This window comes from Eretmochelys imbricata, chromosome 2 (genome assembly GCF_965152235.1).
Source record: "Eretmochelys imbricata isolate rEreImb1 chromosome 2, rEreImb1.hap1, whole genome shotgun sequence".
Taxonomy (NCBI): domain Eukaryota; kingdom Metazoa; phylum Chordata; order Testudines; family Cheloniidae; genus Eretmochelys; species Eretmochelys imbricata.
Window position 1 is genome coordinate 257,041,769 of NC_135573.1, and position 12,947 is coordinate 257,054,715.

The window sequence follows — 12,947 nt, forward strand, 5'->3', positions numbered from 1 at the left end:
ATGCCCACTTTTGAACTCCTGCTTGGTGCACTCTGCTCAAAACTGGGCACGGAACTAACCTGTTGTCTATTCCTGCGGCATATGGCAATAAATCCAAGAGAGGGAGATTGCTCCTTTGGGCAGCTCAGCAAGCTAGCTATCAAAGAATCAAAGTGAATTTTAAATGCCGCTTGCTGCAATTTCTAGTTAGTTGCAATTCGGTGAGCTATTAAGAGTTACACAACCAGTGAACCCAGCAGGTAGAACTCTGCCCTTGATAAGCTTGAGCAGCTCTGAACAGCCCATCATCTCTGCTCTCACCCTGGCCTCCCACCCCTGACCCTTCCATTTCTCACTCACCCAGCTTCTCTCCTCTAAGCTTCTCACCCTCAAATCTCAACTTCCCCCGACACTTAGACTATAAGGCCAGAAGGGACCATCGTGATCATCTAGTCTGTCCTCCTGCACATTGCAGGCCACAGACCTCACCCACCCACTCCTGCTACAGCCCCTAACCTCTGGCTGAGTTACCGGAGCCCTCAAATCCTGATTTAAAGACTTCAGGTAACAGAGAATCAGCCATTTACTCTGGTTCAAACCAGCAAGTGACCCGTGCCCCACGCTGCAGAGAAAGAACAACACTTGTGTTATTTCTGGAGGCTAGACAAAGAGGAGTTTTCCCAAGTGCCGTAGCTTGTCCTTAGCAGATCACTTCCCGCACAAGTACACAGCCAGGCAAGTCTTGTACGCAGACCTGAGAAGAAGGATGGTCGTGTGTGTCATGTATTTCTGTACCACATAAGGACAGTCTACAGAGCTTGCGTACACACACACGATGTGTTCATCATAAGATCTTTTAATGCTCTGCTAGGTACGGCTGAGGTTCAGTTAAATAAGGTATTTTACACACAGTGCCAGTTAGTGGCTGAATGGTACAATACAGTTTAGCACTCCCTTACAATGGGTTTAAGACACTAGACTGGGACTCAGGAGATGTGGGTTTAAGTCCTGAGTTAGCCACAAATTTCTTGTGCAGCCGTGGGCAGGTCACTCCATCTCTTTGTGCCTCATGTCCCAATCTGTAAAATGGAGATAATGATATTGATCGCCTTTGTAAAGGAGTTTGAGATATACTGATGAAAAGGGCTATATAAGAGCTGGGTATTATCTGTAAAATGGGGATAATATTTCTTCCTTTTCTCCCACAATCCATCTGTCTTGCCTAGACTGCAAGCTCTTCTGGGCAAGAACTATCTCGTAGAGGATGTGTACACTAGATACGCTACAGCGGTACGGCGACAGTGCAGCAGTTGGGCGCTGCTGTGGAGAGGGCGATAACTCCATGATGGAAGGAAGGGGTTCTTCCGTCACTGTAGTAAATCCACCTCTCTGAGGAATTCTTCCGTCAACCGAGCGGTGTCTATCCTGGGGCATAGGTCGGCTTAATTACATCGCACAGGGCGTGAACCCCAACTTTGTCCTCTATACCAGTCCTTACTATGTCTACATATAACACAGAGCACTATAAAGGCTCTGATCCCGAGTGGATCCTTAAGTTGCTACTGTAAACAATGGCCAGCGGTTTATTCCCCCCTCACAATCTTTTTAAGACTCTTTCTTTGCTTTGTATGGCAGAGCAAACATCTGTCACCCTCTGGATCAGCCTGCTCTCGGTGCTCTTGTTCCTCCAATAGTAAGCCACCTCTCCTCCGTATGCAATTCCGTACGTAACATGTACCCTAGCCACCAGCCTCTAGAGTGGCTGAGTGCATGGCTCTGATGCTCAGACTGATACATGGCTGCAAAATGCTTTAGCAAGACAGCACGTTTTGGTGAAAATGTTCCAACCAGCTCTGCTGAAATCTGGATTAGCCCCAGTGTTTTTCTAAGTAAAAGACTTTCTGAGGGGGAAACAGCCTCACAAGGACTGGTGGGAGCCATGCTCCTCTGCTCTTTGATGCCAGCTCTCTGAGTTGTGGTGACCCTGTTCTCACCACTTACTTTTAATATTTAATTGGAGTCCTGCCGGGGGACTTTGCCCACCTAAGTTCCTAGCACCAAAGCAAGTGGACGGGAATAAGGAATCAGCTGCATGGTAGCAAGGAACATCAAGGAACAAATTATATGGCAGAGTCATATCTCGGGCTCAGACCAGCATTCTAGCAAGTAAGTGACTTAACTCTGAATTCTCCCGAGAACTATTATTCTGTGCTGTGATGGACTGCAGAAAGCTGAATGCACTCAGCCTAGAAAGTACTGTGTACTCTTGTCAGCTGGGGGGCTGCATTGCTCATATGGGAAATGTTTAGGGTGTTCTAGAAAGGTAAGTAAAGTAGGAGTAATGGGTTGAAATTAAGAAAAGGGAAATATCAGCTGAATCTCAGGAAACATTTCCCTAATGGTGGGATCCGGCTGTAGAATGATCTTCTAAAGGACCAGCACTGTGAGTCATTTAAAACTAGACATAATGCACTGCAACAGTATACAGTATGGCCTAACCCCAGACTGGCCCACAGCAGATGGGACTAATGATCTGTTAAGTCTTTTCCTTCTCTAACGGTCTATGATTTTTAATTGAAACATCCTTGCCTGTGAAACGGAAAATGTCGTGGCCAAAGGTTTCAAAAGTGACTAGTGCTTTGGGTGCCCCAGTCCTTGGGGACCCAGTTTGAGGGGCCTTGAAGGGGACAGATTTTCAGAAAGTGCTGCGCCACCAAAATCAGGTCCTTTAACGTGTCTTCAGTTGGGCACCCAAAATCACTAGTTTCTTTCGAAAATCTTGGCCAGGCTATTCTTTTGTAGAATGCAAATGGCTACTGAAATACAGTTTGCAAACAAAGTGGGGAGTTTTAACGTGAAAATCTAATGTAGGAATGGTTTCAGTTTCTCCACAGTCTCGTATTGTGAATTTTCATTGTAAATAAATAACTTACACACAAACTACAGCCAGTTATTGTTTCTGTGAGAGCAATGTCCAGAGGACCCATTCAAAAACCAGGGCCCAGAAGGTTCAGTACATATTGAAGTATCAGTTTAATGATCTATAGACCAGTGCCTGATACTTTTGCTACTCTTGGGGCTTGAATACAGCCATATCTAGTTAACAGACATTAAACTAGACAGACATATTTATGGCAGCAGAGGCACACAAATGCTAAATATCACCTCCTCCATTTACCACCTCAGTTAAGGAGAGGAAGTTGGAAGTTCACATAACACTGGGACTAAAGGATCCATTGGTACTAGACCAAATTGTGCCCTCCGATACAGACACAAAACTTCCATTAAAGTAGTTTATTTTTGTAATGATAAAGAACTCTCTGTCTTTGGTATGTCTTCATTAGGGGCTCTCTACCCTACTCTGGCAGAGGGATGGACATGAAGATCCAATAGGGTTCCAGTAGCGAGAGACTGAAAAGACCTAGCTCCTGCATCAGACTTAAATTTGACGTAAAGAGCACCTTTGAGCTGGATTTTACTTTTTAAAAGTTAATGTCGCAAAGAATGAAAAAAGCGAGCACTGTCCTAGTTTAATCAATGTTGCCTCTAACCCTTGCCGTGCCTAGCACACTAGTAGGTACCGTACAAATACTATATTTTTTATTAGTAGCATTTCCCAAAATTTGAAAAACCTTTCCCACATGGATTCAAGAGAGACAGACATAAAGGGGAAAATCCTGGCTCCACTGAAGTCAATGGAGTTTTGCCACCGACTTCAATCGGGCCAGGGCCAGAATTTCAACCCAAATGTCTCCTGGTGGAGAAAACTCCAAGGGTGAGTTATTTTTACTTTCTCCCTGTAATTTACTTTGTAATTTACAAGCAGGCAGCCTGGATAGAGTATGCACAATATCCCAGCCTTTGCCAGGTCTCTCCCTTCTCTGTCAATTCCTCTTTCCCTGCTCCCTTTAATCTGATTTAAAGTGTAGCTGTTTCTAGTGTAGCTGTTTCTCTAAACACCAGGGGTTGGATGAGGATTCACACTTTGGGGTGCATAGCCAAGCTAGGCAAAGGAACTTTTGTATTTTCCTCCTCATTTCCATGCATCTATAGCCACCCTCAGGCTGTGCACTGAGGCCCCAGTTCAGAAAATCATCCTTCACCAAGGCAGAATTTAAGCAGGCGGAATTAACTTGAAGCACGTGCTTAAGTCATGCTGACCTGCTTTCCTGAATCAGAACTGTAAGCCTGTGATGGGGTGTACAAACCCCACTCTGGGGAACAGGGGGTTAAGGAGCAGATCTGGTCACAGGAAGCTCCACCCAGCCACGCCTGGTGGGAATGCTCACTGGAGGTGTGTTTAAAAGGCGCAGCACACTCAGTCAGAGTGATCATGCAAGCAAGGAGCTCTGCACCGCCCTCCACTCAAAGCCGCTAGCCACTGCAGAAGAGACAGTGGAGTAGCTGCTCGTGAGTGGGGAAGGGAATCTCTTAACCCTCTCCTGGGGGGATGCTGTAAGCCAGGCCTGCAGCGGGCCTCAGGAGAGGCCAAGAGATGGTAGTAGGCTGGGTGATACCTTAGCCCAGGTCACATACCTGAACTGCCTGCCCCCAGACCCTGGGTTGGAACCTGCAGGAGTGAGAGGGCCCAGGTTCCCCTACCATCAACTCCCTGGACTTGAACCACTGAGCACTACTGCCAACTATGGCTAGCCAGTGCTCTGACCACTAGCGGACTGGGTCTAACAAGATGGTCCCCATCACAAGCTGCACATACCGTGGTAGTATCAGAGAGCGCTTCATCTTTCCTATGATGTTTCTGCCCTGTGACTGGGGTCCCGGGGGGAGCCAGCTGAGGTCGCTCAATTAGGGTGAACTGCAAAGAATGAGGCAGGCAATCCTCCAAAACTGGTGGATAGTCCAATACTTAGATTTACCAAGCCAGCATTAAACAGATTCTTTATTACCCCACTGGTTACTCAGAAGTCAACAACACAGTTCCTTTAAAGTAACCGAGCCTTATGCCAGATATGATGAGGATTAATGAAAATCTTATTCATCACAGAAAAATGTTCTACCAATCCCAAAGGATCGGACACATTAAACCAGATTAATGAATATTCCAGATCCTACCCAAATACACACTTACAGCCAATTCTTATTAACTAAACTAAAATTTATTAAAAAAGAAAAGAGAGAGAGCATGGTTAACAGATCAATATACATACAGACATGAGTTCAGTTCTTGAGGTTCAGATTCATAGCAGAGATGGTCAGCTTTGTAGTTGCAAAGAGTTCTTTTAGAATTTAGTCCATAGGTTATAGTCCAATGTCCAATATCATATTAAGGGTGTTCGATCTTAAGACTGGGATCTCAATCCTTATAGTTTAGGCTTCCCCTGCATGAAACCTTAAGCAGATCTGAGATGACAGGATCAGGACCCAAGGATCTCTTTTACAGTTTTGCTTGACCACACAGTCCTAGCTAAACAACAGGCTTTTGATGTAATCTTCTGTTTTCTAAACCTCACCGGTAATTAACTACAAGGATTCACATAAGATAATTTATCCATTAAGCAGTCTATCACAAACTTCAAAGAGACATATAGACAATGACATTATTGCACCCAAGATTCATCTAAATGTTAATATTCCCTTTTGATCTCTGAATCAATAGCTATAGAGACAGACAGGAACTGTCGGTTTACATGGCTAACATTTAACAAGATTAATAAGTAAACACATAATTAGTATCACCTTTAATTTCTAACAATATAGGTTTGCATTTCAATGTTCTAGCCTATCTAACATTGAATGGCCTAATTGCCATTCACATACTTTCTAACATGTCTTTAAAGGTCGGCTTTGGGTTAGTTAGCCTGCAAGCTGTTTAATCCTTTCTGGCCGTGTGTTATACTTTGTATACGTTGCAATTATATAACAGTGGTAGCAACAATGGTTTGCATAATTATATTTTAATTAGATAACATTACAGGCTCCATCAAATGCCAGAGTATCTATAGAGCCCCATGTTCGACCTTCCGCTGCCCCCATTCAATCCCTCTGATGTAAGGAGTTTGCAGAGGTGTCATGGAAGATAGAGCTTGGCCAATATACAATATACACTGCTGCACGGTATAAATGGACTGGAGAGACTTTCAAAGGCTTTCCACAGACTCACAGTGCATTGATTTTGCTTCTTTTCTCTGCTGCCAGCAGATAGAGAGTTGGAGCAGGTACGGAGAGCATGGAAAGGGATGATAAGCCGAGGCAGCCTCAGTCCTTTCACGCTGCCTTTGGCTCTCCAGGGAGCAGGTCAGCTCACAGAGCAGTGGCTCTAAGAAGAAACTCTGTCTCAGCATTAGTGGCCAGGTGAGCAGCTGACTTCCAAATGCCACTAACCATTCTGTATTATTGATGTATTGAGATCCGGACTAACTGCGGCAAAAAACCTCCAGTCCACCCTCAGAGAGTTCTTGACAAACTCTTAAACACACAGTTCATATGCAGCAGACTCTAACCAACAGGGCCAGTTACAACCTATCAAGCCCTAACTGGACACGAGGGCCTCCTACCTCTCTCCCCTGTCATAGCTAAGGTCAGCGGGGCATGCGAGCTGGGTATCCCTCATGAGGCGGCAGCTAACAGGGCATGTTCTGTGAGGACTCTGGGATTCTGGAACTTGCTCCGCACCTTGATCTAAAATAGCCCAGTTTGGTGACCTTCCAGGCACACTGCAAAAGCCCCTTGGTGGAGAGGGTTTTTGGAGAGGGTTAACCATGCGCTTCCCACAAAGAGAAAGGGTTTCTAGGTGACTGGCGGGCCAAGGTCTGTTAAAGTGATCACCATGATGCTGCTGGGATTGTATTAACAATATGCCAGGGCAGCTAGAGCCTTGGAGAGGCATCTGTTTATTATTTCAAAATGAAATAAATCCTACAATAACACTTGCCCACTCGGAGCACAACCTCAGCAGCAACACTGCTCAGCAACACGACTCAGCTGTCTGGCCTCTGTTGTATATGAGGTTAGACTAGATGATCACAGTGGCTCCTCCTGCCTGAAAAACCTATGAAATCCCATTTCTCCGTACCTCAAATATCAAAATCTCCATGTCATCCCTGTGATGCTTCCCGGGGTACTCAGGGTAGTGAGGTACCTTGCTACCACCTGCCCTTAGCGTGAGGAAGCCTTGTCTGTGCCTGCCAGGGGTCAGCTCCCTGTCACCACCAGCCTTGAGGTAACACAAGCACTGCCTTCTGAGCCTAAGCAGGTTCCACTGTCCCTCTGCAGGTAAGGCAGACTCCAACCTCCAAGCCCTTCGAGCATCCCCCCCACACCCCTGAGTGTCCAGCCTCTGTTCCGCTGGGCACTCGCAGAATTCACAGATCCGCTGTTCCCAAAGAAACAGTGTCTCCCAGCTTACCATGCCACCCAACTCACAGCACTTAGATTTGCTTACAGGGAAAACAAGTCAAAGTTTGTTTAACAAAGTCTAGAGATTCTAGAAGTAGCATGCAAAAGATTTGGAAACAAAGGCTTACATGTAAAGTAAAATTATACCCTGCTTTCTAGAGCCTAAACTTAAGACATCCTCCTGTCTCACAAAAGTTAGCTCACCCAAAGTTTCTCTCACGGGGTTAAACAGCCAGACCAGCTGTGATCATCCATTCATAAGATAAGCCAGCTGGCAGCTTGTCCCCTACATGAAGGATACCTGGGTGTACCTCTGCACCCTCAGATATAGTTCCAACAATCCATTGTGTTCACTTGTAAACAGGGTACCCCTTGCTGCTTGTTTTTACTGGAAAGACTCTTCCCTGGAGACTTCACAATCTCATGGTTAGCATCTGCTCAGCCTTTAAATAGGTGTTCCTTGTGAAGTATATAGTACTCAGTTTACATATAGCCAGGCAGGTATATAAGCATCTCCCAACTGAAAGAAACTGGTTTATCACCTTTTGGTACCCAGCCCCAACTCTGACCTTAAGAACATATAGATACATGACTCCTTACGAATTATCTGCACATACATTTCACAGCGATTGTGATGACCAGTGTGACACAAGCTTTCAGTAGAGACTTTACATGATACCCTTTGAGGAATTATTATGTCAATACCAGACCCAGGGGATCCCTGTAACCCTATGCACCGCTCTGACTTTTGGCACCAGGAGGTCGCAATCCCAAATTCAGACCCATCCCTTTATCCAAAATTCATATCAAAGCCAGAATTAGTTTTTCATGAAACCTGAGTTTCAAAGGTTTCAGAGCCCCTCTGCCCCACCAAGACCTTTGAAAAACAGGGAATTTCCTGTACAAGAAAAAAATGTATGTATTCAATGCAGTGTATAGAAAGGAAGTAATGTGCCACATTCTGTCTTGTGTAGGTATCAGAACATACTGGATTGTGAAAGTGCCTCATCAAAGCAAGACAACTGCAAGGTGAGCTACAGGCAAACGGGTTAGTATATGAGGGATAGAAGAGAGTACAGGCTGACACAGTGTATTGTCCTAATGAATGAAAATCAAGCAGTTCATAGGAGCTGGCTAGTGCCCTTCTCACGAGGGTTCAGTTCAGTCACATCCTTGATATGCCCACAGAGAACCAGACACAGGAAAGGACACAGTCGGTACGTCTACACCTGAAATGCTCCAGCGGCACAATGGCAACACTGTCGTGTTTCTAGTGTAGATGCTTCCTGCAGCGTCACTGTACTAAATCCTGCTCTCCAAAAAGCAATAGGTAGGTCGATGGAAGAAGTCTTCTGTTGATCTGGTGGTGTCTACCCCCGAGCTTAGATTGGCTTAATTATATCACACCAGTAGTGAAATTTTTCAGTCTTAAGTGATATAGTTAAGTCAACCTAATTTTCTAGTGTAGACCAGCCCCTAGTATTCTCTATCTATAACATTTTTAAAGGTTCCTTTAATAAAATTCAATTGATTTTTATTTAATATATAACAGGCTTTAGGACCTTGCTGAATCCTAAAACTATTAGCAGAATTTCCCACTGGCTAGACTGCTGCTTATCATGCTGTGATGAGTACGGTCTCATTGTTGACTTGTACTCCTCCATCTGCCTGTATCTACCTACTGTGTCTCATCTTATACTTAGATTGCAAGCTCCTTTGACCTGTGTTCGTACAGCACCTAGCACAGGGGGGCCCTGATCCATGACTGGGGCCTCTAGGAGCCAGGAATACAAATAATAAACCCACACCAGGGAAAACATTCAACTCCCATTGAAGAGAGAGATATTTAACTAACCTATTTTCACATGACTAAATTCAATGTCTGAAGAAGTTAGTTGCTGATCTTGCAAGCTGATCCATGCAGGAAGACCCCATTGAAATCTGTGGGGCTCTGTGCAGGTGCAATGGTTAGCCTATGCAGACCAGCTTGCAGAAATGGATGCCTAGCATCTTAACCCAATACACCAACTTGGCCTATACCTGTGTGTATCTTTATTTGTTTAGTAACTTAAAAAGGAACAAGAACTAAGAGCTTCCCTTCCCTGCTCCCATCAGTCAGCACAATGCACTGGTATTTCTGCATTAGGACGCAAGCAAAGTGTATTTGAACTCAATATTAAACAAACATTTCTGAAATTAATTATACTAATTGTTATTATCAAGCATTTAAACAGTACTGTAGATATAGAGTCTGATTCTCTTCTCACATCAGCCTTATAGCTTTGTAATTTGATTGACTTCAGTGCGACATTCTTGAGTGACACCAGTGGAAGAAGGAATAGAATGTGGTCCAAACACAGCACTTTACAGAACGCAGAATAAGACAGTCCTTCCCACAAAAAATTACACTCTAGCATAGACAAGACAAAACATGGAACCACAGTTCAGGAAAGGGTGAGCCATGCGCAGATCAGCATCGCTAGAGTTTATGGAAGGAGTGGTTTCTAGGGAGGAGTAGTCAGAAGGGCAGGAGGAGAATGATTGATGGAAGACTGTTCCAAGCCTAGTAACATGACAGAAGACATGAAGTTGAGAGTGGGTGATGGGGATCAGGACTGGGAGTAGAGTATTACAACCACAGTGCACTCCCTATGGAGAGAGCTATGTGGGAGGTAGAGTGAGTCTATTTTGATGCAATTTATAGATCATGGTGAGAAATGTTCTACAACAGGCTTCGGGGGGGAAACTTGCCTCACCTCAAGGCCACGTCAATGATGGGTTGAGGAGCAAATCCATGGAGAACCTCACCTTCCATCAAACCAATAGCACGGCAATGAACTCCAGGAGACTTCAGACCAGCTTCAACACCGGTAAAGCTGCTCCCACTTCACAGCTTACGGCTTTCCCTTTTGCTACACAGCAGACAGCATCTTTCAGTGGCAGTTTTAGGGAGAGTGAAATGGAGTCCAGCATAGTGACAACCACCCAGCCTCTGACCCAGGGAGCTAAACCCTGGACTGAATTGTCCTTCTCGTCATCCCAGAGCAATAGCAGGAGGCAACAATGGAGTGCTGCAACCTCCACAGGGAAGGATTCAGCCAGAAAGGTTGGTGAACTTTCTTCTTCCAAACCTCCCAAGAAATGTATTTCCCTTTGGGATTCAGGACGGAACCCAGCTGCCTTTGAACTAGGTGATGAAATGCCAGTGGTTGTCAATGGGATAGGGAAGCACTACTGTAGAATGGTGAGCGGAACTGAGAAAAGGAGATCAGGTTTCAGGAGGGACAGATATTGGTGTGAGACTAGATGCTCAGAAAAATAGGTCTAGGGCTTGCTCCCAGGTGTGGCTAGGAGACAAAGAGCAGAGCCTAATGCACGCAACACTGGCTTCTCTGCATGTTCACTTACACCATCTTTCTTATTACTCACAGTGCTTGCTGTGCGAAACAAGCACACTAGCAGCTTCCCAAGCACACACCATGTTTCCTGTGGACCAGTTTTTGCCACCTGTACTTATGTGCTCCATGAGCCGCCCCACTGGGTTCAATGGAACGACTTCTGGAGTAGGGTACTACTTCATGGGAGTAATAGTGGCAGAATCTGGCCCTTCATTAGTAATTGGTGGTGTGTGTAAAGGGAAATTTATTAGATTTTAGCACCAATTCATGTGACACTGAGGAGAGCCAGGAAACAGCCACTGGTGAGAACAAACTTATTTCCACTTGTAGTTTAAACTAAATTTGAACCCTATTCTGCAGAGTGTACAAATCCACTGTGGAACAAAGTCCCCTCCTCCACAGCCTCCTAATCTAAACACGCATCCTTCTGACCCTGAAACACAGCTCAGCCTAGGCCATCCAGGCCTCAGTGATTTCAAACTGGCTGTTACCAGGAACAAGGGGCACGTGCCCCAACGTCTACTAAGTACACTGAAAATCCTTGGCCGATCCAGAAAACACAGTCACACAAACGCACTCAGAGTACCCCCATGACAGTAACAGAATTGAGGCTGTACTGGATCTTGTTGTGCATACTCTTTCTGAGACCAACCAACAAAGACAGGAGAGCTGCTTGCCCTGTTTTCTACAGCTCTTGGCAGCAGAGACAGTGACGGAATCAACTGTAAATCAAAAAGTCTTGGAAGAAGGGAGTTAATGCACCTTGACACTTTGGAGGAGGGGGTGGGGATGAAGCACAAACCCGTAAGCCCAATGAAGGGAGTCAATCAAGATACTACTGCTAGTCATTAGCATCAAGGAGATGACTTGCCATAGTACTGCTGGATGAGGCCCTTTTGAGACCCCATCTGGAACAGCATGTAGCACCGCTGTAGTGATCGCGATTCCACAGGGAGGAGAGGATTCCGTGGCTGAGGAGGCAACAAAGGACAGCAAAGATAATTCCAGGCATGAGAAATCTACATGCTGTAGGGACAGGTTAAAGAAAGGGATGGGCTTACCTCGGTCAGAAAGATAAGCCAATGAGGTGATCTTCAAAAAGCTGGCAAAACATTGCCCAGGACTTCGGGTTGATAGGCAAAGAAACCTTTCTGGAAATAGCTAAAAAATAAGGGATACAATCGCCAAGGGCCAGATTTTGATCTCTTTACTTGCATGGAGTAGTACCTTACTCACTATATATGCTATTGAAACCAGTGGGACTACTCCTGGAGTGATTTATTACTTCGTGTGAATACGGGGGGCATAACTGAGGCCAAAATTAAGAATAAACCGGGGATTTATTTGGTGACCTGAGTTACCCTGGGGGTTAAGTGGCTCTGGTGCATACCTAGGTGAAGCTATAACAATGGAGTGGAATCCTTAGTGCTGGTTAGAAGTGCCTGGAATCAAGACACTGTCAGCTCTCTGGGGCTGGTGCACTCTCCTAATTATAAAACAATTTGGGCTTGACGATGGCACGCCAAAGTGTAATATGCAGTGGGTCTATCAGAACTACAATGGGACAATATACCCTATGGTCTAATGGTCTGATTGCCTTCCATACATGCCAGTGCCTAGCAAGGTTCTTAAAATCTGTTTATGGACATGTAACTGTTCAGCTAGCAGCTCAGACTGTTCTCATTCTCGTACAGGAAGTGAAGCTCTCCGGGAAAAGTAAGACGCCCATCTCTAAAGTGCCAGATACAGCCTATGACTCAGCTGTGGGCAAGCGCTGTGAGTCTCTGATTTATTCTGGTTCCTGGGTGATCTCAGCTGTTCTGCTGCCATGTCTCTGATTGCGCCGATCACAAAAGAGGGGTCATCCCCAGCTCTTGTGCAAACCCACTGATATAAGTTAAATCAACCCAGTTTGACCAAGGTCATTCTTGCCAGCATCAGTGGCAGCTTGGATGGCAAGGAGCGGTAACTTGAGGGTCTGTCTTCCCTAGAGAGATATGAACCCAGTAAAGAGTCACTCTCCAGGAGCCAAAAGAAGAGGGCAAATTATCTAGCAAGTAAGACATACTGCAAGTGACTCAAAGCAAATCAAATGTAAATCTATCATTTCATTGACAGTGAAGTTTTTTTAGCCTGAAAGTGTTAGACATTATTATAGTCCGAGTTTAGAAACTGGGAAACTGAGGCACATTACTGTTAAGTGATTTGCTCATG

The 12,947-nt window shown here is 45.1% G+C and overlaps 1 protein-coding gene across 1 annotated transcript in view; it reads left to right on the forward strand.

Annotated features, from left to right (window-relative positions):
* The first annotated feature begins 2,071 nt into the window (after window positions 1-2,071).
* Window positions 2,072-12,947, forward strand: part of XIRP1 (xin actin binding repeat containing 1) — a 45,702-nt gene continuing 34,826 nt past the window's right edge. The window contains exons 1-4 of the mRNA XM_077809513.1: window positions 2,072-2,145; window positions 8,310-8,364; window positions 10,040-10,441; window positions 12,428-12,509. Of these exons, the coding sequence (XP_077665639.1) occupies window positions 2,072-2,145; window positions 8,310-8,364; window positions 10,040-10,441; window positions 12,428-12,509 (613 nt within the window). The remainder of the gene's footprint in view (window positions 2,146-8,309; window positions 8,365-10,039; window positions 10,442-12,427; window positions 12,510-12,947) is intronic.